The sequence below is a fragment of the Alligator sinensis genome, unplaced genomic scaffold (assembly GCF_000455745.1).
Source record: "Alligator sinensis unplaced genomic scaffold, ASM45574v1 scaffold781_1, whole genome shotgun sequence".
Taxonomy (NCBI): domain Eukaryota; kingdom Metazoa; phylum Chordata; order Crocodylia; family Alligatoridae; genus Alligator; species Alligator sinensis.
This window is the reverse complement of record NW_005841845.1, coordinates 4085083-4111751: the sequence shown is the minus strand read 5'-3', so window position 1 is coordinate 4111751 and position 26669 is coordinate 4085083. Positions and strand designations below refer to the sequence as shown.

Here is a 26669-nt window from a genome sequence, read left to right as displayed (position 1 = left end):
CAGGAAGCTGTCTGTAAATGTACATCTGTGGGCTCTGCACTGCCCTGCTATCCAGGAGAATACCCATCTCCCCAAGGACCCCTGGCTCCTGCTGTATTTTCTCTGCTGGGTAGGAAGCCAGGGAAACACTTTCAAAGCACTGGAGGGCAAGGAGCAAAGTTGGGAGTGGGAATTCACAGAGCAGCCTAGGGGCTTTCGACAGCCTTTAATGTGCAAGGCTGATGGGACCACGACTCGTGTCATGGGGGCAAAACCACCGCTGTGCATCATGGCAGGGGGAGAGGGCGCTTCAGGGACACAGACTCCCAGCTGGCGAGCTGGGGTGACTGTCACAGCTCAAGGATGGAGCAGGTGGGGTCAGTAATGAGGGAAAGTCCACGCTCTCTGAGCATGGAGGAGCTGTGAATGCTGAGCTCCTGCCCAGGCCCACGCCCCACACCCACGTTTTGGAAGCACCTCAGTGTTTTCCACTAGATGCAAGTCTGTGTCATGAGCAAAGGCCAGGTCACATCCCCTGCTTCAACCACCATGTTCACATTTCCTTAATGGCAACGGAGGTCCCATATTACAGCAGACTCCAAAGGACTGAGATGTTGTATAGCAATTGCTCGCCCCTCCACACACAACTAGCCTCCTTCAAGGATGTTCTGGCATGGGGAGAGGGACGCCTCTGCGCCTTCCCCTCTTTGGCAAGGCAGAAGCTTGTGGACTGCGGTAGGTTCTTAGATCAAGAACCAGAGAACACCAGCAAAGTTGTGGGAGATGGTTTTAATAGGCCTCGCAATCCAAGGAGGGTTATTAGAGAGAGAAACTTCACTCCACACCCCAAATTGTCCTTTATTTTTAGCTTTTTCTCCTTTGATGTCTGAATTTAATTACGAAGTTGGAGCTAACACGTCCTGCCAGCAGGTCCGCTCTGACTCTTGCTCTCATTTCCCAGCCCTGAAGCAAGCAGAGACGCTGGAGCGGGAACACTTGCCTTTTCACTCTATTATTTAGTTAGCCTGTTAAAAAGGGCTCGCTTCCAACGTCAGGACTTGCTCTGGCTTTTTTCTTGGCTGGAGTGAGACGGAGGTCTCTGCCTGTGCCATGACAGAAGCTCACGCTGCTGGCATGCAGGGAATATTTACGGACACGGGAGCGGTGGAAATACCAAATGTTCCAATCAAAACACTTCCTGGTGTCTCTCTTGTCCTAAGACACTCCAGGACTGATGTTATCAATGGGGCAGATGCCCACGCGGAAGGAATCCCAACCAGAACAGCTCTCTGTGAGAAAATGACAGGGAACCCACTAACTCTATCAGTGAGTATCTGCACGTGAGTGAGACCTGGATCACTTGTGTCCGTGCACACACACGTGAGAGCTGGACTGTCGCACAGGGTTGGCAGTCTTGCTGGTGGGTTCCCTCCTGCATTGTAATATGGGAAAAGCTCCCTCACTTACACGTGATGGAGAGTGTTAACACTGTCACCGTGGCATGTTTTTGAGAGGTCCGGAGCACTTTTTGCTCCAAAAAAGATATAAAAGGGGAGACAGGAACAGGGAGGAAACAGAGCAAGCCAGAGAGAAAGAAAAAGGAAAGAAATGAGAGAAGGCAACAGAGGAGAAAGGAAAAGGGAAAAGAAAGCTGTGCCAGAGAAGGAAGGAGACCGAGCAGGGAACCAGACTGCACCTCCCTGGCAGGATGGCAGAAGGGTGGGCTCCCCCTCCCCAAAAAGACGTGGTACAACAAACCCCTCCGAAACACAAAGAGTGCAGGGATGCAGCCAGGGCGAGGGGGGGGGAGGTCTGCCAGATCAAAGAGAAGCTCCTCAGCTCACAGCACTTCCATCACTAACTTCATGTGTGGCCTCAGCCCCTCTGTCTCTCATTTATCCACCTGCACCACTCACCTATGTGGTGGAGGGAGGATTTACAAGCTGCCATGTCCACAGCACTGCAAAACACCTGTCAAGCGCTATTCCCGGCAAGGATCGGGATAAAACTGCAGTCCTGCTGCAGGCAGGCAGCTGCGGACTGTCAGCTTTCTCACAGCCCCATCAACAAACTCACAGGCTCTTCCTAAGGCAGAGGAGGGCATGTCTCCAGGCCTGTTGGATGGAGCAGGGAGGTCTCCCAACAAGGACGCCTCTGCAGGAGAGACCACCTAAGCGCTTTGCAACAGAACAGACTCATAGATAACATTATAATCACCACTCCAAAAGGTCAAGCAGGCGAGCTCGGGCACAGCGCCATAAATGAAGCTCTGGTTTAAGTAATGCAGACCTGTGGTGAGGACAGCCATGCAGTGTTAGACTGATAACGGTGCTTTAGTGTAAGAGATGGCAAACGGAAAAAAGTCCTCTGAACGTATCGGTGCTGAAGCCAAATCTAACTTCAGGTGAAGGTAAAAGAGGAAAAAAATCTAATCAGTTCACGAAGCAACAGACCCTCTCACCGATAACAAAAATACTGCGTCCTGCCATGCCCTGCAGCTACTCTTTACGAGGGCATGAAAAATGTGTCAGTCCAACTGATAGAGAAATGATGAGGAACCCGTGTCCTGATTGCTGCTTAGGCCCAGACTTCTCAGTCTGCAAAAGATAAGATGGCATGCCTTTAATTACGCCATCAAAGCAAGGCCCTGTTTTTGCCAGGAGGTGCTGGCTGCAGCTGGGTGCGTGTCAAATAATGAATGCTGGTTGGCTTAGCTCATTAAAAGAAGACTGAAGATTTGGCTGGAAGGGTTATTAAGTAGGCAGCGATTATTACAGCTACTTTAATGTTTCCTTTAGAGGAAACTTTGTTAGGAATCACACCCACCTACAGAGCATGGGCTCCACATAACCAGTGCGGGGCTTGAATTTGCTCGCTGAGGCAGGTGGTAAAGCCGCCATTCGGCACCTCACAATCAGGCTTACAGGGCCTGTTTGTGGGTGCACTGTCTTTGGAAGTCAGCGGGTCTGCTCCCAACAGCAAGCTCTGTGAGCCACCTGTGGGCCGGCAGGACCGAACCCTGGGGAGGGATTAAATGGAGGTTTGTAGCGACTGATGCAGTATCTGCATTTGGGAAATGAGCTCTGTGGGATGCCACGTGGACTGAGCTTCCACCAAACCTTGTGTCTGGATGCGTCTGCGCCCCTGCAATGGCTCACACGCCACTCAGATGCGCAAGGCAGTGCTGATAGGATTCATGCTTGCATCTTCCCTCACACCGCTCTGAAAGCAGAGCCCGAAGCTCTTCCTTCCTGATAACCTTCCCTGGTGGCTTCCTCCCTCAAAGACGTCAACCACGGAGAGAGGAGACTCCCTTTGAAGGAAGGGAAGAGTGGACTCTTGTTTAAACTGTAAACTAATTAAGACAGATGACCGCTAAGAGCTTAGCGTTCCCACCAGCCCTGCCTCCCCCAGCCAGCGAGGTAATACCAGCCAGGGGTCAAAATCATCAATCTGCAGGGAGCACACAGGATGCTTAAAGCCAACACGCCTCTGCATAGCACGGGGCCTCGCTGCATTAACCTCCGCTGCTGCACAAGCAAAGCAGCAGAGCAAGTGAAAGCCTGTGGCCTCTTTCCCCCTAACCTGGTGCCACTGGGGGTGGAAGGTGGAAATGTCCTCAATGAAGCTCAGGGACCTGGAGCTGTCTGTGTTCTAGCACTGATCTGAGGGGAAAAAAAGGCATTCAATGATGAGCTATGGGACACGTGGCCTAGGTGTACCCTGCACACGGGGCTAGTGGGCTCAGTCCCTTCATCTGCAAGAAAATAAGCATGAATCCCTTTGCACCGTCCCCACAACTCTCCTGGCTGTGGGCTCCTGCCAGCTGTGCCGTCTTCTAGCACTGATCTGAGCACTGGCCTAAGGGAAAACAGACACTCAGCAATATGGGGGCAGGCAGTGGAGGGACATGGGCAGCAGCTGGGGCAGTGTCTGGACCCGGAGCCTGGGGGCCACGCGCAACCCACAGCTGGACAGATCTGCGTATCCATTCTGATAACTGAACCCCTGCAACACCTCACCCATTTCCAGCCCCCACTCCAGTATGGACGGGGTGTAGGGCTGGAAATGGGTGAAGTGCACATGGCCATACGCTTGCCTCTAAAGTCCCCCCTCAAGGACACTGGCTTGGGGGCAACAAAAGGGATCCAGAGCTCCTCTTATCCCATGCTTACCTCCTGAGGAGGGGGGCAAGAGATGGAGTCTGCAGGGCAGGGAGTGCAAAGACTTGCTCTTCCTGGGATATTTTGCATTAGGATGCAACTGTGCTGACTATGTCTGCAGAGCAAACTGAATTGGAAAAGCTAAAGGGAGAGCATGAGTGGCTGAGAGGAAGTGATAGTGAACTGAGAACTTAATACAGCACCATACTTGTCAGATGCATGGCCCCCCTTGGAAAACATCGGCTCTTAAGCATTCACTTGTTTTTTTGACTACAGAAAAATACCACAGCTGCATACTAAATGCTGCTGCTGCAAAGAACTCAGCAAGCCCACAACAGGACCGAACGGTTTTGATACTCAGGAGTCCTGTTGGAAACCTGAGTTCCTCTCATGAACCTTGTTTGCACACCTCGTGATGCTAACATTGCATGGCACCTCACAACAACTCTGAAAGGATCTCGAGACACCCCAGGGTGCTGCGACACACTGGCTGAGAATCACTCCATTGATTTCATAGATGTTAGGGTCGGAAGGGACGTATTAGATCATCGAGTCCGACCTGTTCAAAATGACTGAAAGGGAAGAGGCTTTATGTGTGTCCAGATGTGGGAAGCTGCAAAGGAAGAGAAGGAGGGAAGAGGGACAGACAATATTTAGACACGAGCTCCAGGAGTTATTCACTCCATATACTGCACAGGAGGAGGAACCAGGCCTTACACCTACAAGTTTCTGCTCCGGTTGGCCACATGCTCCCAACCTTCAAAGCACCAGACTCCCGTGGAAGATGCTGCTCTCCCATACACTCCAGGCACCATCCCATACAACACAGCTGCTGGCTGCAAATTAAAATAGATTCAGGTCTAAAGCAAGCTGAAGCTGGCTTAGCCAGTTTGGATGAGAGCCAGTCTCCAAACCTGTTCTTCTTACACTGGGCTAAACTCTGAAGGCAGCTCTTAGAGCCTGGGATGGAGTTTCTATGTGGCTAAGGCAGGAATAACAGCTGAAGATCTGCACCCTGGAGCCTCCGTGGCTTCGCCTCCAATCACGTGGGCTCCGGTGGGACTGTGCGCTGGTGCAGAATTACTCCGTGAAATCAGCAGGCTGAGGAAGATGACAGCGTGGAAGGGAACAAGCTCTAAGCAAGCAACAGGAGTCAGAGAATCGCAGAAAAGCTACCGAGGAACAGGAGCTCCTGCTGATCCCTCCTATGCCTGCTCCCCAAGGGCTGAGCGGTAGACACATGATATATTTTGTTAAATCAAATAATTACAGTAACTGCATGGGAAACAATGAAACCGAATACTGGGTCAAAGCTGTAGGTCGCCGGCACTATATAGCTTAAACACAGCAAGGCTGCCACAGCTTCCTTATGTCACTGGCCTAGACTCAAAGGCAAACAAAACAGTGCTTAGAACAGCATAACTCAGCGATCAGAGCCTCTGCCAGTCGGATTCATACGGTGCTTGCAGTCTCGGAGGTTATATGGATTTGAATAGTGGTTAGCGGGTAACGAAAACCTACAGCCTGCAAAAGCTGACGTTTGAAGCAACAGCAGAGCCAGACTGGCCCCAGAAAGGAGCTGTGTACTGAGAAAAAGAGTGGGCTGGTCCCAGCTGAGCATGCGATTGGCAGCAAGAAGGACAAAGTGACAATGAGTGCACACCTTGCAACGTAGGGTGTCAGCAGCAGGCTAAAGTTGCCCACTTCCCCTGCTCCTGCGGCCGGGCCAGCTGGCCCCAGTCCCATCTGCCCAACCCTGTATTCAGTCCCCTCTCATCTCCTGCCATGGCTGTAGGCTGCCTCACGCCCTAGCAGAGACAGGGTGCGAGCAGATGTTTTCCAAGGCAGAAATACCATGATGTCATGAATATAAGTGTCAGCAAAAAATCTTTAAAAAGGCCCAGGAAAATCTATACCACAAAAAGAGTAAAGTGTCCACCCTAAAGCCAAATGACATTTTTTAAACAAGTAATGACAGTAGTTAGAACCACATCGGCTTACTTCTGGTTAGGAGAGATTACTCGTTATTTAAAATGTCCAGGTCCTTTAATGGCTTTAACAGAAGTCACCAAATCAGATTACTCCCTAGGAAGAAACCAAGCTGACACCTAAAATGCTTCTGGAGGGTGTTATGACTTGGAGACCTAACTCCTTAAACCCCAAATGAATGGAAGTGTGCCATGCATGCTGCATGCTGAGAACAGGGGAGATTTTTAAACCGTCTTTCACCCACCTATTAGTGCCTGTGCCACTGCCCACGGTTGGGACATGGTAACTGCTCTTTTTGCAAAGCGACCAGATGGCAGTTAAAACGCCGTAGTGGAGAGGGGCTAACTGGAGCAGGAATTGTGGCTAACCTCATGGACTGAGCCGGCGTTCTCAGCAGCGGGGTAACTCCCCTCCTCTGCACGACTACGGCAGAAAGGGAAACCACGCAAACAAAACCCTGTCCTTTGCATCCCAGCACGTGGGGTGTGAGCTCGCGAGCTGCAGCAGGCTGGCTGGGGGAACCGGAACAAACACAAGGGAGAGTCTTGCCTGTTTAAAGAAACAACTTTTCAAAGGAAAAGCAAATGCTTGAAAGTCAACACCGCATTGGTCAATGCCGTTTCAGAATTTAAATATTGATACAATGACTTTGTTTCATGTGGTTGCAATAACTGAGCCTGGGATCTGGCTGAAGCTAACGAGGGTTTTATGGTTCTCTGGTGGGTGTGTTGGTGCAGACTGCTGGTCTGGAGACGTACTGTGGCTGTCACGCTGAAAGAGGTGAGAATGGTTTTACTAATCCAGACCTAAAGCAGTTCCTAGGGACTACACTGCAGTGACACACAACATCCTCTTCAACATGAGTGTATATTCACATACTAAGCATGTATGCACTAAGACTTAAAATAAGGTGACTTAACTTAGTCAACTTAAGTTAAGCCACGTTGGAGCGTGCACACAGATGGCTCCTTGACATGGTGGCAGGCGTCTTGTGAGCTAAGTCAACTTAACTTACACAACTCAAGATAATACACCCTAGGGACGTATTATCTTGTGCTGCATGTAAGTTGACTCTCCTCTACGTGCATGTGTACGCTCTGACAGTAAAGTTGACTTAAAAAAAGTTAAACCAGCTGAACTGTCAAAAAGTGAGTACATGTGTACACACCCCTTAGGTCAAAGTATCGCAGGCCATGGGATGGGAGCAACACGCAAAAAGACAAACATGAACTAAAAAAAGCCTTTACTGTTTACTGTGCCCAACTGTGGCACCAATTTAAATATTAATGGATGGAGGAAATGTGCTGGCCATTTGCTTAATTCAGATGCCTCTGTAAACTGATCTTAATAAAAAACCTCTGTGCAAGGAGCGGAGCCGCAACAAATCAGATCCTTTCCCCATCATAAGGCTAAAGGCCTCATTGGAGAATCCTCTCATCTTGAACCGTTTAGCCTAACGAAAAATCAAATCAAATGAAAAGAAGCCCTCTGGCTGCTGACCTGCAGATTATCATGGACAACGTCCTTGACAATCTCCAATGTTATTAAAACAAAACAACTCCCATTTCCTTTCTTGCCTGAAAGAGACGGGGCCCGTTCCCGGCTGTGGTTAAGGCCTCCCTCGGTATTCTCCATCTGCAGGAATGAGACCGGTGTCAGCAGTAGGTTTCTAAATAGCTTGAGGTTTATAGGAATTAAAGGAGGAAGAATTAAATTTGAAACTCTGCTTGTTTACTAGCACTAATTAAATATGCCAGATTTCTGGGCAAGCTTCCTAGCCTGTGGCTACTACGTTACTGGCTTATAAAACAGTCAACAAGTACACAAGTACAAAGCGCAAGTACAATAATGTGTTTCATGTCCAGTCCTGCCCTTAGCTTGTAAAGAAAATAATGTATTAGAAGCAATCTGAAGCCATAAAGACCTCTGCTGGCTTTCTAGACTGTATGAGGGATAGTAAAAATAAAACACAACCCTTGAGTCTACAACAGTTGCTTCTGAGCAGCGTGATATTTAACAGGAGGGGCTAGGATCCAGCACCCACCAAACAAAAGGAGCAAGGAAACCGTAACAGCTAGTAGCATGCCGACTCCTGACAACCCAGTGGTTCTGATCCTGCATCCTCAGAGTTAATGGGAGCTTTGCCATTTTATTTCAGCAGCAGGGTCCAAGCATTTCCACCAAGGAAGCTGAAGCTCTTGTTGAGGGCTCCAAATTCATGCGGGCACTGTAGTTTGATTTCCAAGTTGCAATGGCACGTTTTAGCCCACTCAAGGGCACATTCGATTTGTAAAATTCACGTGGAGGCAATCTTTTGTCCTGAGTCTGAACTCGATGGGCATATGTCCCAATGACGGGGTGATACAAATAAACAGAACAGACTAAAGCCAGCTCCAGCTTTAACGGAGGCCTTGAAGCCTGCTCTTCTCAACCTGCAAGGGAGGTAAGGTAGTATCTGTTGTCTCCATAGGCAGGAGGCAGAGCCGAGAGACACAGTAAAACTCCAACCAATTCCCAACAATGCAGTGCTCAAATGCACGGACTGGTTCCCAGACATTGCCCAAAACTGAACAACTTGCACAGTGACCATGAAAGACGTGCGTCATCGCTCTACGGTAGCCCTGCTCACCTTTAATGAAGCCCTGAGTAACATTTCAATAAAAACTCAGCCACACAAATATTCTGCAATAAAAATAAGGGCACACAGGTATGACTCTCAAAGGCCCAGCGTCACGTTCATGAGGCAAAGGGAAATGATGCAAAAATAATTAGGGGTTTGTTTATATCTGAGATTTACAAGAACAACTCCAGAAACTGCAGAGTTTCTATGGAGGGATTGATTTAATTAGCCTACACAGCCCCTTTTGTTTGCACTAAGCCCTCTGACATATCTTTATACAAAATGGAGACTTAAGGGTGACTATTGCTGATCTACTCTAAAGATGCCCAGGTGCAGAAGAGAATTCTAAAACACGGTCCCATAAGATTTCCTATACAAACAAATAATATTCAATTTATGTCTACTCAGACTATACATGCTTTCAATTAAAAAGGTGACCGGATCAATCAGATTCATATAGTCTTGCAAACCGGCCAAAAATACAAATACAAATTCAAGTCATGAAGGAATTTCTGGAAGTCTAAACCCTACGGCGCAGCAGTTCCACTTCTGGCAAAGATAATGCCCTGCCCTTTTCAAATGACTCCAGAAGTGCCAGCCCGTGTAAAAGAATATCACATTTGGCGTTCAACTACCTGTGTTAATAAGGGATCCTCTGAAATCGAGGCTAAACCTAATTGGTGAAATCAATGCCTAGCACATAAATATTGAATGTTCAAGTAAGAGCTGAACCCCACATTGCTTAGTAAGAGTTGGGCTCAATTTGATTATTAATTACTATATCACTTGCCTTGGCCAACCTCTCAACCCGCTGACAGAAGCCTGCTGCCTACCAGAGGGCGCGTCTACACAAAGCGCTTACTGCACCTTAGCCCAATAACACTGCGCAGCAGCACGTCACAGCACAGACCGTGCTAACAGCCTACTGCATAGTGTTATTAAGCTAACAGGCAGTAAGCATCACTAATGAACAACGCACTGACGCTACCGCCCAGTAACTCTAATTACTGCGCATTCAGGTAGTACTTCATTAAGGAAGTACTAAACTAAATTTGCAGTGTGTAAAGCGCATTAATGAATGTGTAAGCGTGCCCAGAGAGAACCACCTAATAAAGGTAGCGTGGCACTTTGCTAATTCTGATAGGTGATACTTGGATTCCTTGTACTTTGAAGGCAGGAGGCTAACCAGTAAGTGTGGTCTCTTATACAAGTTTCGTTACCTGGCTGTCCTCCACGTTGCTCGCACCCCCACACTACGTAGTGCCATGACATTTTGCAATAAGCAGTCTAATGCAGCAGTGCTCGTTCTCTGGCCTGCAAGCCACATCTGGCCCATGGGTCTCCCCGTGTGTCTGGGAATTTGGCAGTAAGAGAGTGGTGGCAGCATTAATTCTGGCTCCCCTGCTGCCCTGTGGGCTGAATGATGTGGCCCTTTGCACTAGATCATACTAACACATGGGTGGATCTGCAGGGTCATTCTGTGCCCAGATGACACCTGTAGACCGATCCTGTGCTGGATCCAGCTCACAGATCAGCCCCATGCCATTCATTTGGCCCATGGGGCTAGACAGGTTGAGCGCCACTGGTTGAAGGCGTTTGGTGTTAATAGATCATAATGTGTGATCTACTTGTGGAGGACACAGCTTACCTCACAGTCACAGAGAACTGCTCCAGGGCCACATGACTTCCTTCTACCCCTTTAGACAGTTGTGTCTTTATCCGATTCATTCATTCCCACTTGCCTGGCTGGCAGCAGGCATAGATCAAACAATTGTGACAAGCCCAAAGCTTTCTCTAGGCTCTGCCTGCCGTCCTTCACCGCAATGCATTGGAACCATCCCTGAGCTCCATGCACGTGGCTGACCCATTGCCGCAGTCCAAATAAAGTGACTGGTGTATATTTTCTCTTCTGCGTTTGAATAATTCCTGGCAGTAAGCTGCAGTCGGCAAGCTTCAATGTCCTTCCCAGAGGGAAATCCAAGGTGCTGACTCAGATTTCTTAACAAAGCAGTGGGGAAAAGAATGGCATGTGATAGGAACAAGGGGTAAGATAAAATGCATCTTCCTATGCAGGAAAGGAGAAGGATGAAGACAGTTCAGAGGCCCAAACCAGACTGGAAACAGGTGTCATGCCATTCTTCGAACAAATTAAATTTCTGAAGGGTCCCGGCTTTAAATATCCTGTACTTGGGTGCCTGTCATATACACTGATTCCAATGGATATGTTTCTGCACGTGCGGGACTTAATATGACGAGGCACTGAGTGCCTATTATCCAATGCCCTGCACGATGCCGACTGCTGCCCACACACCGCTCAGGTGCTATCGTGATAGGGGTCTTAGAATAACTATGATAAGGAAGATGAGAGTATCCTCCTGGATTAAAACCTGGGAACGGATCTTTTATGGGGGGGAAAGTAGACATGATTAGTGACAAAGCTGGCACCCTGCGAATCTGCAACCAATGCCAATGTTTCTGAGGAAGGTGAAAAAAACTCCCATGACAAGTGTAGAATCAGGAGGGGGAAAACTTCCTTCCTGGCCCCACATGGCAACCAGGAAAGCCCCAAAACATGGAGAATCCCCATAGCAGAACAAAAGCGTGGCGGCTCCTAGATCATCCCTGACCAATGCTTATCAAAGTCACCTCGGACACCTCCAGGGACAGAGAGTCGACAACTTCCCTAGGTATCTATTCCACTGTCTCACTGCTCTAACAGTGAAAAGGGTTTTCCAGATATTTGATCTAAATTTACTTTGCTGCAACTTCAAGTCATTGCTCCACATCCTCTCTGCAGCCAGAGAGAAAAGATGCTTTCTCGCTTCTTCATGGCAACTCTTCAAGTATTTGAAGACTGTTCGCATGCCCCTCGTAAGTGCCTTTTCTGCAAGCTGAACATGCCCAGCTCCTTCAGCCTCTCCTTGTATGCCTTTCAAACCCTTTATCATTTTTGTCATCCACTTCTGGACCCCCACTAACTTCTCCAACTCCTTTTTAAAATGTGGAGCTCAAAAATACAAGCAATACTCTAGATGAGGCCTAACCAGTGCTGAGTAAAGGGACGCTATCACCTTCTGTGTCTTGCATCTAATGCTTCTACTGATGCACCCCAAAACTTCATTCGCCTTTTCTGCAGCTGCATCATATTGAGTCTGTGACCTATCAACACCCCCAGATCCTTCTCCATAGAGCTGCCATGCAGCCACGTGTTACCCGCCTTGTATGTGTATTGTCAATTATTCTGAGGTGTGGCACCTTGCATTTGCTAGTATGGAACTTCATCCTGTTAGCCCCAGCCCAGTTTTCCAATCTGTCGAGAACCTTCTAAATTGCGCCCTGTCCTCCAACGAGTTCACAATCCTTCCCAGTTTCATGTCACCTGCAGATCTGCTCTATGCCAGCATCCGAATGATTAATTAATACAGCACGGGGTAGAAGGAAGTTGGTTGGCCATGGAGCAGGTCTCTCTAACTGCAAGGTAAGACAGATCCCCTGTGGGACTCCACTCCAAACTTCCTGCCATGCTGACATGGACCTGTTAATAATTACCCTTTGCTTGTGACTAGTGAACCAGTTGTCTATCCAGCTTACACTAATTTTGTCCAGCCCACATTTCCTCAATGTGTTTATGAAAAGGTCATGTGGGACCTTGCAAAAGCCTTGCTGAAGTCCAGATGCATTATATCCATAGCATGCCCTTCATCCACCTAAGTAGTCGCTTTGTCAAAGAAGGAAATCGAGTTCGGCCTGATTTGGTCATAAGGACCAGAAAGCACACTTCAGAATGAGCCTTCAGGAGCTCAATGCATTAAGCCAGTTGAAGAAAAGTTTAAAGGGGATTTGATCGCATGTGCAGGTATCTATACAGTAAGAAGACGGCTCATACCACAGGACTCTGGCCTAGTCAGAAAGGGATACACTTTCAAAGCTAGAAACATGCAGTATGAAGGAGGACATCTTTAACTGAGAGTTTACAATCAGTCAAATGCCTTGCCAAACTACGCTGTGGGTTCTCCATCACCTGCAGTCCTGAAGCCAAGGCTTGATGCCTTCTTAAGATGCATTCAAGGTCTGACCTTGCAGCAGCTTGTGATATGCAAAAGGTCAGACTTGAGGTATCGGTTCCTTCAGGCTTTCCAATATAGGAACAGAAGAACTGCAATCGCCGCGGCCTCCCTCCCCTGACGCTGCTCAACGATGCTCCACCCCAGCACTTGGCATTTCTTCCACTTCCAGCATTCTTGACTTCTGATGTGTATCTTATACATTCGTTAGGATTTTGACATCATAGGAGGTCATTATTTAGCCAGCCACTAATATCACCTTTTGTTTTATTTATACAATCCATCGCTCACAAAACTCTGACTGTTTCTCTTCAGGCACGAAATATTGATTACTAGGACGCGCAAGAAATTCCTATGGCAGACCAAATCAGAAAGCCAAAAGGAGAATTTAAAGCAGATTATTTACAGGGGAATTCTTGGAATGGTTTTATAACCTCATTTTAAAAGAAAACGGTGTTTAAAAGATTCAAACCTTGAAACAGGCTTCTCGCCAGATAACCCATTTTCTACTGTAAGAGGAGGCAAGTCAGAGTGGGAAAAATACCGCCTTTTTGCCCTGGCTGTGAGTGGAGGCCCCATGTAAAACTGCACACGGGTATAATGAAAAGAGACAGTCCACTTAAAAAACCTGCTATGGGGCCAACCACGCTGCAGTCGAGAGCTGTAAAACAAAGAGCAGGATTAACAAGCGCTGGGAAAAACCAATGGGATTTTAATTGTATTTTTCATTCACCCGATGTTTCATCGCGAACACTTGAAGACTCCAGGGGTAATTAGAGAGGAAATGACATATGCTGGCGTAATTACAAGTAGCGTGGAAGATTACAGTATATAATAAACTCTACAATAATACATTGAAATGCTATTAAGGGATCTGAGACGCACTCAGAAAAGCAGAAGAAATGAGGCTGAAAATCTGGGTTTAAATATGGTCTGTAATGGATCCTGCATAGTGAAACGTTACAGCAGCTGCGTCCTGGAGTTTACGTTTTACCAGATACTATTTTGACTTTGAAAAGGAGCAAAATTGGCAGAATCCTTCATACGAGCTGTTTACAGCATTGTACATCCAAGGGGTCTGTCTAAACACCAATGAGATGCATCACAACTTGCTGGGAAGGTAGACAAGGATTACATCCATTTTAAAGATAGTGAAGTGAAGCAGGTCCAGGCGAAGCAATACTTTCCAAGGTGACAAGGCAGGAAGAGGGAAAAGCCAGACCTCACTCAGAGGTCCACGTCCTAACCACAAGGCTGCCCTGCTAACGCTGGCCCCACGGATGGACCACCACTCCACACGGCAATGTTGGCCCTTTCAGGCATCGGATCCCTTACTGATGAAGCCAAGGGAAAGAAATCTTTCCCTTCTGAACAGAAAAGAAGACAAGTTTTCACACCAGGGACGGCTGCAGCAAACAGGCAAGCGCTTCTCTAGATCTCCACAGAAGGAAGAAAAAAGTATTGTGAAGTGGGTGTTCCCAGCTAGGAAAGACTGGGCCAAACTCAGCACCCGAGGTTAGCAGGGACCCAGGATAAGGAGATTTATTTTCTTGGAAGGAAAAACCAGTTGCATTTCCGGGCACTACGGCTCAGTTCTCCCCCATGCTAGAGCTCTAAGCTTGCAGAAGAGTTTACATGTTGTGTGTCCTGCTTCCTCCTTTCCAGCTAACCAATATCTGACGTGACAGCCAGGCTCTAAATCATGTCTCTGCCTCTACAGAGAATTGCAATTTTTAAAACTACTCCACCATTGTATTATCGTGGCTTACGTTTTAATAGCTGAAAAGCAAATGGGAGCGATGTATTCCTCACACCCCGGATACACATTAATTTCTGAAATGGAAAGATCAAAAACACACCAGAAAGCAGTCATCCGGTTCACAGAGACAGACCAGCCCTTTCCCGAATGGATGCCGTTGGCCTTTGCTGGTAACTGTTCTGACCTACAAAGGAATCTAAATTCTATAAATCAATATCTCAAAAGGGATTTCATGTTTAGGAAGGAGAGGGGAGGAAAAACAAAGCCGAAGTAGGGAAATAAAATCAAGTCACACAATAGCGGCTCCAGAAGTCTGGCCGTGAAGATAAGAAGAATGGAGCTGGATGTGGGAAGAGTCCATTATTCTTTCAATACTGTCTGGTGCTGCTACATATGCGCTCACATACTTTCCTCTTTAAAAAGCTTAAATCTTCAAAAGCTGCTTGGCCTGGGAAAGTGGCGTGCACTCAAATACCGAAGCAGGCATCCAGGAAGGAGATCTACCTGAGGAACAATTTTTCTCAAGGGCTCTTAGCAGCAAAGATGGCCGGACGGACAGAGGAGAAAGCTGGAGGCGCCTCGTTCCCGGGGCCTTTATCCATTCTGTCTGCTCACCGCTCCTCAGGTGCCTCTCTCAACACACACCCCTAACACACTCGAATGCAAGAACGAAAACAGGGCCTCTCTGAAAATAATCACACTTGCTGAAAGACCTACCCTGCATAAATATCTTCAATAACCGTACAAACAGAAATCAGCATTTTTTTCTCATACTCCAGTTGAAATTTATGGTGCTGCTGGCCGTAGCTGTGTTATTCCTGTTCTACCTGGCTAGGACTCAAAGCCAGAAAGTTGGAATTTCAGATTTTCAACGGCGCTATAGTTCATTTGATAAAAGCCAAACATAATCAGTTCTCTGAATGTTGTATTAATACCTTAGCAAGAACTAATGCAGATATTCATGGTGGAGACCAGGGGAAAAGCAGTTGGGAACTCCTAACGGCTTGGAAATGTATACGTAATGTTGTATTTAAAATGCAGAAAAGCAGACACTACTGTGCTTTGCACAGCCACTAAGATGATCCAGGTCTAATTCCAGCATTTTCTGGCTGAAATCAAGGCCCCTGGCAGACGTTACACTTAAAACTGGATTAACCAGTTAATCCCATCTTCAATAGTACCTGGGCCATGTGTTCAAGCAATTAACGGCATGACAACTCAGGAAACCAGCCACAAAGTCATTCCACAAAATGCGGGTAACATTTTTGTGGCTGGTTTCCATTGTGCCTTCAACTGAATGTGTGGCAGGGTCCCTACCATGCAGTCCAACGCCAGCTGCAAGATGGGGCTTGGCTGACAGCTCCCTCCATGCTGTATGGTGCAGGGTGCTGGGACATGGGAAGCCTGCAAGCTGGGAGGCTGATTGCCTTGCCTGCGGCTCTCAAGAGAGCTGCGGAGCAAAGCACTTGACACATCCTGGTCGTAGGGACCCTGAGGTTCCTTGATCTCAGGGTCCCTGTGGACCAGGACCTTTAAAACCCAGGGGCACAGCTGGGCTGCACATGTTGTTTTCTGACATCCCCAACACAGAGGACCCCTGGGACTGGGGAACCTCTACCAGATCCCAAGGCCCCAGCATCCCAAGACGTTAAGAAATGGTGTGTGCAGCTGGGGTGTACAGGAGCTTTTCTGATTTCCGGATGCGCAGGGCCCTGGGAGCTGGCTGGAGACTCTGGTGTGGCCCTAGGGTTGAGACCAACAATCAGCTAACCCCACCAGTGGCTTGAACTGGCACCATTGCAGTCCCAGGGCTGAGACCAACAATCAGCTGGTTGTCAGTCCAGGCCCTGGGACCACAGTGGGGTTCATTAGGCACCCAGCTTTCAACTTGCTGGTGCAGGGGGAGCCCAGGATCATCATTTCAGACTCCTCCTACAAGGACAAGTGGAAATGATGATCCCAGACCCAAAACAGCACATCTTGCCATACACATGTGGCACGACAGAAGGTGGGATTGCTGGAATTGGGGAGCAGATCCATCGTGTCATTAAACGAATGTGTGCCAGGAGTCTAAGAGGACAAGCAAACAATACAACGGTATTTCAGATTCAGCTGCTGGGGAAGGAAAGCCTAAAATCACCTGAAAAAGATCTCTTGGACTGTATAAGATGTAGTTTTACCCCCACGAAAAGGAGCAGCCAGGTAATGATCCCAGGCTAAAAGAACAGTGGCATTACAATGCAGGAGAAAGCAGCAGCATCTGAAGCCAGAGAAAACGGACGGGGAATTTTCTGGGCTGGCAGAACCACAGATGATGTGCCATCCTTCTGCGGAGATCTCTGCTATTTACTTGCCCCACTAGACCGCCTGGGAAGCAAGTCTTAGCAGATTTCCCCTTCGCCTGCTGTACTCTCCATTTCCTGTGTAATTCCAGAAACTGCCAAAACAACGCTGTTCTGGGAGAACCACACAAGGGCTATCCGGCAGGGAATTGCGCACATAGCTTGGAACAAGTGGGAATGCTTTAGAAAGATCTCTCTCTGCTGTCAGCCGAGAATGCGAACTCAACAAGGAGCTCAGGCGCTCAGTTAACTTTACACAGGCTAATTGCATCCTCTGACCCTTGCTATTATTGGCTTTTGTGGCATTCGGCACTGTAAGACTGCTAAGACAGAGTCATTCCTGACCTCCTGCTCCAGCTGCCTTGACGGAAGTGCAACAAATTGGTATTTAAAAGATTATGCAGCTACAGTTTGGTCAATCAATGCCGAGCGCAGTTAAGTTTAACCGAGATGAGATCACTTTCATTTATCGCTGTGAGCTTACAGCCCATTTGCAAGAGTGACTATGTTTAAGGAAGCGCTTTTTAAGGTCAGGTTTCTTAGTGTGAAATAGCTGAATAGTGCAAAAACCGCCCCCGGGGATCTCTCTCCAGCCTACTGAGAAGTCTTCTGCTAGGCATGACCTCCATGAATTTTAAAAATAGAAGTAACAGAACCACGAAAGTGAGCTCTGCCTTGGCTACCGGTACTATTGAGCAGAATAAGACCTTTCCAGCTTTTATAGAGGAAGAGCCACATGTTTCACTTCACCCTTGCTTTGCTTTAGGTAATTTCTTTTCTCCCCTGCATCCCACACTGCCTGCTAAATTCCCAACCGGGGGTGTTAACTAACTCTGCATTCCTCCCGGCTCTGCGTCATGGAGCTCCATACTCCACTGATGAGTAACACATGTCCACCATGTGGTAGGGGAGACCTGACGGCACTCAAACAGGCCTGGATAACTCCTCTGACCTTCCACTCTCCTCGCTCTGCCATCCCAGCAGCACAATCAGGACTTTATGGGCCTTTCCTTTAGGAAGAGGGTGTGCTAATGCAATCTTCCGAGATTTCAGGCGAACGTTTCAGCGTGCCACAGCAAACATGACTGGTGCCTCAACAAGAGCAGCTCAAATTAAAAAAAATGAAGAGTTATGTGCATTTTCTCCAAACGTTTGAAGGAACAGGAAGGCTGATCAGGGCTAAGAGATTAGGAAAACCACCAGCTAACACGGGCACAGCTCCCACTGACTTCATGTAACGCACAAACTTGTTCTGCTGCTCAGCATGCCAGACGCTGGTGAATATAACAAGATGGCAAAATTGTTCTTTAATACAAGTGGAATATTTACCAGACCTCAGGCAGGGTAGTGCCAGGAATCAGCGTGCGCAAGGTCGAAAGGGGGAAGTCACGCCAGCACTAAGTGCACGCGGGGAAGATGTGCGAGCAATACAATCGGCTCTTCCTTTCCTGCAAATTCTGAAGGGTAAGACAGCATCAGGCCTAGACCCCCCAGCCTAATCCAGCACAGGGACAAATGACTAATGACAGTCGACTTGCCGCAAATTCAGTAACAATTAGAAACCAGACCCTAAACCCCTCTCTCCTCATTTTTGGCCTCGCACTTTCTGTGATGCTGGTAGCAATCTTATAATAAAGCCATTGCCAGCAGGCTTTTCTTCAGCTGCATTCAAGAGATGATCTTACAAATACTTCCAGATTCTGAAATCCCAGACCGCTATTTTGATCTGTTAGCAATAGAGCTGCCAAGAAGAGGCATGCCCTTTTTTCCAGGGACAAAAAACTTGGACATGTCAGCATGTTCTCGTCAAGCCATCCCTGCCAGAGTGAAATACAACATGGCAGCAGGAACATGCTACCATCCATAGGAAATAATATCAATCACAAATATCAGTGTATTTTCCACAACTTGGAGCTTGACATTTAGTCGATTGCTTCTGGAATACATTCAGGTATTTGCACAAATGCAAATTAGAAACACAGCACGGAGGAGGAAAGCTACATTTTCCCCATTATTTTTATTTGGCTCTAGCATCTATTTTAAGAACGATAAAAAAAAAAACCCATCAAAAGAGTGGAGACTATCCATCCCCAATGTATTTCAGGAAAGAGCAAAATAAGTTGAGCAAAGTTTAAACGTATAATAAAGAAAGGCAGACTTGTTGAAAAAAAAAGACTGTTTTACTTCATGGCTATTGCACTTAATGAACTGAGAAACTTCTAAACACGCAAGCGAGAGCTACAAAGGGCACCTTGAGAATGTCTGCTCCCTCCTCACAGCTCAGGCAGCAGCAAACCCGCCAATATTTTGCTGCTGAAATATTCGGCAAGATGTTCTTTTGTAAAGAAATATGATTAAAGCCATGCCAAGGTTTTTAAAAGCGTGGTTACGGTCTGAAAAGTCAGTGTGTAAAAATCACACCTTCTTCTTCAATAGACTTTGCTCCCTGGCTTAATTCAGGATGAAGCTGCTTGTGTTCCTGGCTAAAGTAAGTGTTACTACTTTTTAAATTCCTGTTCGTAGCACAGAGCCAATACTACTCCGGGAGCGAGAGCAAGGAACTTGCACATGAGCAGTGGGACCATTAGCTAAAGCCAATCACAAAATTGTGATTTCCAGGGATGCCTGAGCCAAAAAGGCCCCAGCTTGACTTTCAGACCCCGGCTACAAAATCAGCTTTTTGCTTGTAAACTGAACAGGCGTGGGGTCACTGGAAAAGACAAGTTGAGACCCCTCCATCCCTGACATTTTCCTTAAGCAGAACCACAACCTTACCCGTCGCTCCGCAAGGGCTTCCCAAACATCTCCATTAAAAAAAAAAAATCTGACTGCTATTTGCAAAGAAAGTTTCAATACCGAAAGGTCCCAATTTTACCGACACGGGGGAGCAAACCGACTTGAAATGTTTTTAGGTAAACAGAATCATTGCACCTGCGTGTTTCGCCTCTGCCCTTTTTCAAGGTGTTGCATTTTAGGACAAAGGGTGAGGAAGTCCGTGGTCCTAGCAGTCAGGAAGAATTTCAGATGGAAATTTCTGAGCGGGGCAGAGCTGTGCAGTGCAGCAGCCGCACTGAGCTGCAGCAAGTCTATGCAATGCACTTACTTAAAATAAGCCGCGAACACAAAAAAGCCAATATCTTACGGCAGTGAAAAAAGAAATCAAGTGTCCACAAGCTTTTCCTGAGCTCCCGTTACCCAGCTGCCATGATGGTGACTTTTGCCTATTAGCTTAGCCTTAAAACAACAGTGCGGCCTTAATTCTTTACTGTCACGGTGAGAGGGGGAAGGGAAGAAAAAGAGGCCCTCCTTTTCTCCCCCTCCTTGTATTAAACAATCTTAAAAACAAATCTGAGCTGCTATTTCCAGGTTATTCCCATGCCTGCTCTGGCTATTTATAGATGAGGTATTCCTTTCTGTCTGCAACAGATGAGGTAATGAGTAGCTGCGATTGTCAGGGTGATTTATTGGCATAACCTCCAGGAGAAGCCTGCACCTGCGATCCCGCGGCTGGAACACCCACGAAGCCTGATGGTTTATTAGGGACGACTCGCCCTTCAGCAGCCCGCAGCATCTTAAAAGGAAATGCTCCGAATGCAGACCTGCTCCAACAGGTGTCTTTTACTGTCTGGCTTGGCCTGGCCATAAATATCCAAGGTGAAGCGAACAGTTCCCTGTCTGTGGCAATTGCTCTCTGAAAACGAATACTTCAGCTCCCTCTTTCTAAGGAAAAAAAACAGGCTCTGGAATTCTCATTACTCTCTCGGCCTCCCGGTCCGCCCGGCCCCGGGTCGGGGATGTTACTGATGACACCGGGCCTCCGGGGTGGGCATGCCACTTGTGTTTCCCCTCTCCAAAGGATGCTGCCGGACTCCCTGCTGCATTGCTTTAGCTCCTGGGTCCCACGTCTCAGCCATTTCCCACAATGAATGCCAAGACCAGCTTACCCAATGCTTCTGGTATCCCAACATGATGCCTCCTTCCCTAACAGCACTGCTCTCACTCGCACCGGTGGCACAGCTGCCTACGCACCCTGTTCTGATGTTCTTTTATGCAGAGGCAAATACCTTTGAACACAGATATTTGACTCTGCCTGGGAAAGGGACTCTTAAACATGGGGGCACAAAATGCTCCGTCACAGTGGTAGCTTGATGCTCTGGCAGGTGAAGAGGCAGAGTCTGGAGTGCCCGGGAGGGAAGCAAGTCCCTCTATAAACCTTGACTTCCTCTCAAACCAGAATATCCCCTTCTGCAATAGCTCAGTTGGTGCTAAACCGCTCCGAGGGGGAGCAAATGAATGTTTAATACTCAGCAGGTACTCAGGGGACTGTGAGCTTCCCCCTCATCCCTTCCAGCTGCTCTTTTACAGCAGGGAAGTGAAAAGTGTGAAATCCAGTGATAGGAACAAGGCAGGGAAGGTCAGGAAAAAAGTTCTCCCGGGGGTTTGGGGAGTTGTTTTAAATTAGTGTTCTACAGCGCCCGGTGTTTTGTCAACAGGACTCCCATCCTGCGAGAGGGAAGGGGAAAAAACGTTCCTTTGAACAGTTTCCATACTTGGTCTAGACTGCTGCTGTTTGAACCACGGGGTCACCAAAGGTCCTGGTCATTTGCTTGGTTCAACAGTGTGAAAGAAGATTTGCGCTCGGTCCTCCGTCCCGAGGAAAGAACAGCTCAACGGAGCTCAGGCACAAACCCTGGATTGCAAAAGGCCTCTCTGAAGGCTTTGGGTATAACACTCCCACGCGAGCGTTCAAAGAAGAAAAATCCATTCTTCTTACTAAAGGAATTTCTAGCACGGGCACTAGAAATCCTGTGCGAGGCCAATGAGCCATTGCTTCGGGAACGGAAAAACAACCAGAGACCAGGAAGAGATTGCTATGGGCCTTTTGTGTGACCTGTGAAAGACAGCAGGATTGGGCTTGTCGCCTTCTCTTGATTTACTTTTGCATTCTTGTTTCTGCATGAGAAACTCCTCCCTTGCTCAGGCTGGCTCACAGCAGGTCTAGACAGCACGGTGGTTACGACGTGAGGGGCTGCCAGCATTTTTTCCTCTCCCAGAGCTCCTGATTGCTACCCCTATGGACCTGCACAAGTGGGGAATTCTTTAAGGGAAAGGCCTTGCATCTACAACACACCGTATCCCTTAACATGCCCCCAGGATAGGAGCTCGGGGACAGGTGAAGCATGGGTGACAACTCTGAGTAAGTGCTGATGATAGAGGGGTGCGGTGAGATTCAGTAAGTCCAAGTCAGAACCAAGCCCACGCTTCTTTGCTGTGCTCTGAAATACCAGGCGATCCACTGGACAAGGTATAAAACTATGGCCTGGTGGTTCTCGGGAATATAGTTAGACACAAACAAACTCTTTATTCAGCACAACCTTGCCTGTGCATTTTTACGTCTCGTAGCTGCAGTCATAAATCCTTACAGCAGTGATTCTTAACCAGGGTGCTGCGGTACCCTGATAAACTCAGAGATTTCCAATAAGAATCCAGAGTGTTAAACAGCCTGCCCTGCTGTGGGCTTTCTGAGTCCTTTGCAAAAGAAGAACTGCTCTAGGATTTTTCTGTAGCCAAAAAAACAGTGAAAACTAAGCTGGCATTTTCTGAGAGGGGACTGGAGTCTAACAAAGTTGAGAAGCATGGCTGTGAAGCTTTTTATGCCCTTAACCATCTGCACAGCTAAGACAAAGAGCGCTGCAGATTCTGCACCATCAATGCTATCATTTGCTAAATTCTAAACAGCTGCACGTGAGAAGATCTCCTGAAGACAATGGGGTTGAACAGATGTCCCGGAGGATGAAGACTGATTAATCCTCCTTCTAAAAGATAGGTTAAGTGAGATAACGGGAGTGAGACAAACCTGTAAAACCAGAGGTCAACAAAAATCACATGCGTCACAGCCGTAATGATTTTGGCCACTCGTAAATGCAGCGAGAAAAACAACAAGCTGCAACATTCTCCGAGTACAGCAGAGAACGCCGTGGCTTGTTTGTAACAATCGCAGTCCCGTGGTACAATTTCATCAGCAAGCACATCAACGTGGCGTAAGCCACAACAATTCTGTGGGCGTCACGATGATCATGAGGTTACAGGTCACGGCCATATAGATTTTGTGGCAAAAGCAGGAAGGCAACCCACATCCTACCGTCCTGAACCATGCACAATGCTACATGAGCTGAAGGGCAGATGACGCACAGGTGGGGGCACTTAGCTCGCACCCATTCATCAGTTCATAACAACACGATTCAAGGTGGATCAGCAGAAAGATTGCACAAGTGACGTTTTTCAACTCACCTAAAAGTATTTTTAGAATGCTGCAAAATATCAGCTAGCTGCTGCAAAGGTGTTTCTCATGAGGACCAGCATCTAAGATCAGCTAGAAGCACCCTGGGCTGCATGCCTGGACTTTGAAGACTCCACTGAGGTCTCCGATGAGACACCCACGGGTAGTATAGGTTTCCCAGGGCCATATAATATTGCACGGCAGCAAACGTCCCAACAGGACTCTTATGAAGTGATGTGAATAGTATGTTTTGGGAAGGTCAATGATTCAAAGAACTTACCTATGTGCCGCCTACACAGAGTCTAATCACAAATCCAAAATGGGTTCTCCAATGAATCGCTTTGGCTGCAGAGGCAGTCACGGATTCATGCTCTATGTGAACGGGAGCATTTGGAAATTATAGTGTGGGTCCCCTTGAAGTCCATTCACGGCCAGACAAATGAGAGGAGCATCTCGTTTGTGTGAACGGACCGCAGACATGTGAACTTGAACTCTCTCTGAATTTAACTATATTGGCTTTTCTTGAAGAACAGACAATGCTTTCACTGCATCCTTCCCTCTGCCTGCTCTTTCTCATGATAATCGGCTCTTGTCAAACACGGACACCAACTGGTTGCAAAGCAAAAAGAATGAACGCTTCTCACAGAACAATAGCCCGTGCTCTCGCTGCCACTCTCTGGAGTCCTCCAGCTTGACTGTGAGCCGGTCCTTTCCCCCCGCCCTTCTTTACCACAGGGCATTTTCCATCCACTACCACCCCAGCCCACATTTGTTCCTCCCCACTCCAAGGCAAACGTCCACCTGGGGCTTACTTCTGAAGGATGGATCTCTTAATAATGAGTTCTTCATCCAGGTCAGCTTCATTGGCCATGAAGAGCAGTCTCTTTCCTGTGTCGTCCAAGCCAATGAAGTCCCGCTGCTCCACTGGGGTGGAAAAATCAAACACAACCATTTTACAAGCATGCCTTAGTGCAGTCCAGGAAGACGAGGTGGACCATCACATTAGCCCTAACATATGAAATACTTGGGTACCAGCAGAGATTAGCCCGTGAAGCCAAATAACCTACATGCAAGAGCTTGCAACAGACATTTGCTTTCCCTCCTCAATCTGGGGGGTAGAAACATGCAGGTCATGAGGTTCCTGCACATGGTCCCAGCACCCCCTCCATCTTTGCCAGGAAGATGCCAACTGCAGAGACAGCTAGTCCCAGCACGCAGTGCTCCATTTTGATCTCAGCTGAGCTTTATTTTTCCCCTTCCCTCTCTTTCTTTACTTGAATTTACATAAAGAAAAACCCACGGTAATTACAAGTTCTTAGAATTCCAGCTGCTTTTCCGCCCTGTAAATCACTCTCCTTTTCTCTCATCACAATTAGGTGGTGTGGAGAGGATTATGATTCCAGGCAAGACACAACCATTCTGCAGCTAGTATTCCATTTTTTGTATTACTGACGATAAGTGTATCTGATGATAAAAATACGTCCTGGTAAATACCATCAGTAATAAAAACATCTGACATACACATGCACATACACACCTGAAGCTTCAGTGCCCCTAGGACAGGTATTTAAACAAGCCCTCTCTTTCAAAAGGTACCCGACCAACAGGACACTTAAATCATGCTCGTTGTCAGCAGTGCTACTGAAATCAGTGACACACCAACGGTGACTTTGACCTGCTGGGCCTAGAGTTCTTTCTTTTTAATGGTCTGGGACCGCTGAATAAAGCAATGGAAATGATTTGTTCAGACAAATCTCCGGGAAGAGGGACCAAGCCAAGTCTTTAGAGCATAAAGCTCAGGAGAGCTGGGGGAAAGTCAGTTTACTGAAAGCTGAATTCACTTTCCAATGAATTTGAGATGCAACACAATTGTGACAGCATCTGCAAGCTGCTCCATTATACTAACCCTGCAATGGCAAAGGGGGGGCTTATGTTTTCCTTCATGTAAAATAATATTATTTTTGGCCAGATACTTACCTTCCCTCAACCCCATCCCAACCCTAGACAAAAAAAGAAAATGCTCTGTGAGCAATAATGTCTTTCTTCTTCTTTCAGCCAACTGCATTTTTAACCCCCATTCTCCCCGCTTTGCTTTCTTCGTGTTTGCTTCTCGGTGGCTGCCGTGTCAACAGCCACCATCTAAAGAAGGTGAAAGCCCCACAGCTGTTGAAAGCTTCCCTGTGGGCTGCCTTTGATCCTAGTGATCAAGCTAGCTCTCCCCAGAAATTCCCCCTGTCAAATTAGTTATACAGCTAAGGAGCATAAACATAGGCCTCGCCGTGTAACAATGTGAAAAATGAAGCAGTCAGGATCAAGCTAACCCGCAGCTCACTGGTATTGAGAAAAAAGTTTGTGGGAGCAGCAATGCTGCTCGCCCGAGGTATTAAGGAAGGCAGAACCCAAGGACTGCGTTCGTTCCAAGCAGAGAGAAATCATCACCTAACTTGTCTCAGTCCTCCGCTGCGCTTCAATACAGAAGAGTGGCAGGTTCCTCAATGAATCGATGCCTCTCAGTTCGAGTCAGGTTTGGTTGCCGTCGATCTTATTTATGTTTAAGTTGCAACAGATTCTATCTGTACAGAAAAGATCCTGCCTACATCAAAAAGCACCTCTAAACCAGGAAAGTGCCATGATTGCAGCCACATTTTTCTCTCATCTATGAGGACAGAAAAAGCTGGTATGGCCCTGTTAGAAAAGTATGCGTTACTCCCTGCAGATGCCCCGATTCCATGCACAGGTGAGAAATATGGCTATATTTTAATGGAGACACAGCAAACCATATCACTCAACTGAAATGTAAGAGACCTGCTTCAAAACGCATGGGCACTAAGTGGCTCAGAGGGACAGGACCGGCAGGTAACAAGCTTAATTAGTGGCTGTGGGAGAAGCAGGAGAAGAAATGGGGACTCTACAAGGATGGTCACTCAGAATCATAGAGAGTGAGGGTTGAAGGGAGCTCAGGAGTCGCATCTAGTCCAAGCTCCTCTCAAAGCAGGACCAGCCCCAACTACATCATCCCAGCCAGGGCTTTGTCTACCTGGGTCTGAAACACCTCCAAGGATGGAGACTGCACCGCCTCTCTGGGGAGCCTGTTCCACTGCTTCACCACCCTCCTCAAGAGAATTTGTTTCCTAATATCCAGTGTAAACCTCCCTTGCTGCAACTTGAGCCCATTGCTCCTTGCCCTGTCATCTGCCACCACTGAGAACAGCGAGATGACCTACAAAGGAAAAAAAGGGCCTTGCGCCCCATTTTTCACCTTTATGTTGGATAAAGGCAGCTTGAAAGCCTTTTGTCTCAATAAAAAAAAATGACCTTAGGATTTTGATGTGATCTACCTTTAAACACTTTCTGAGCATAAAAATTGAAAGTAAATTCCAAGCAGTTCTGGTAGGGAGGGGAAGGACTTCTTGGCCAAACTTTTTAGACAAATGTAATTGGCATTGGAGAAAAATGCCTTGGTGAAAGATGCA

The 26669-nt window shown here is 47.4% G+C and overlaps 1 protein-coding gene across 1 annotated transcript in view; it reads right to left on the bottom strand.

Moving 5' to 3' along the window:
- Positions 1–26669, bottom strand: part of EIF2B3 (eukaryotic translation initiation factor 2B subunit gamma) — a 114508-nt gene that overhangs the window by 54513 nt on the left and 33326 nt on the right. The window contains exon 4 of the mRNA XM_006015791.3: positions 24009–24120. Within this exon, the coding sequence (XP_006015853.1) occupies positions 24009–24120 (112 nt within the window). The remainder of the gene's footprint in view (positions 1–24008; positions 24121–26669) is intronic.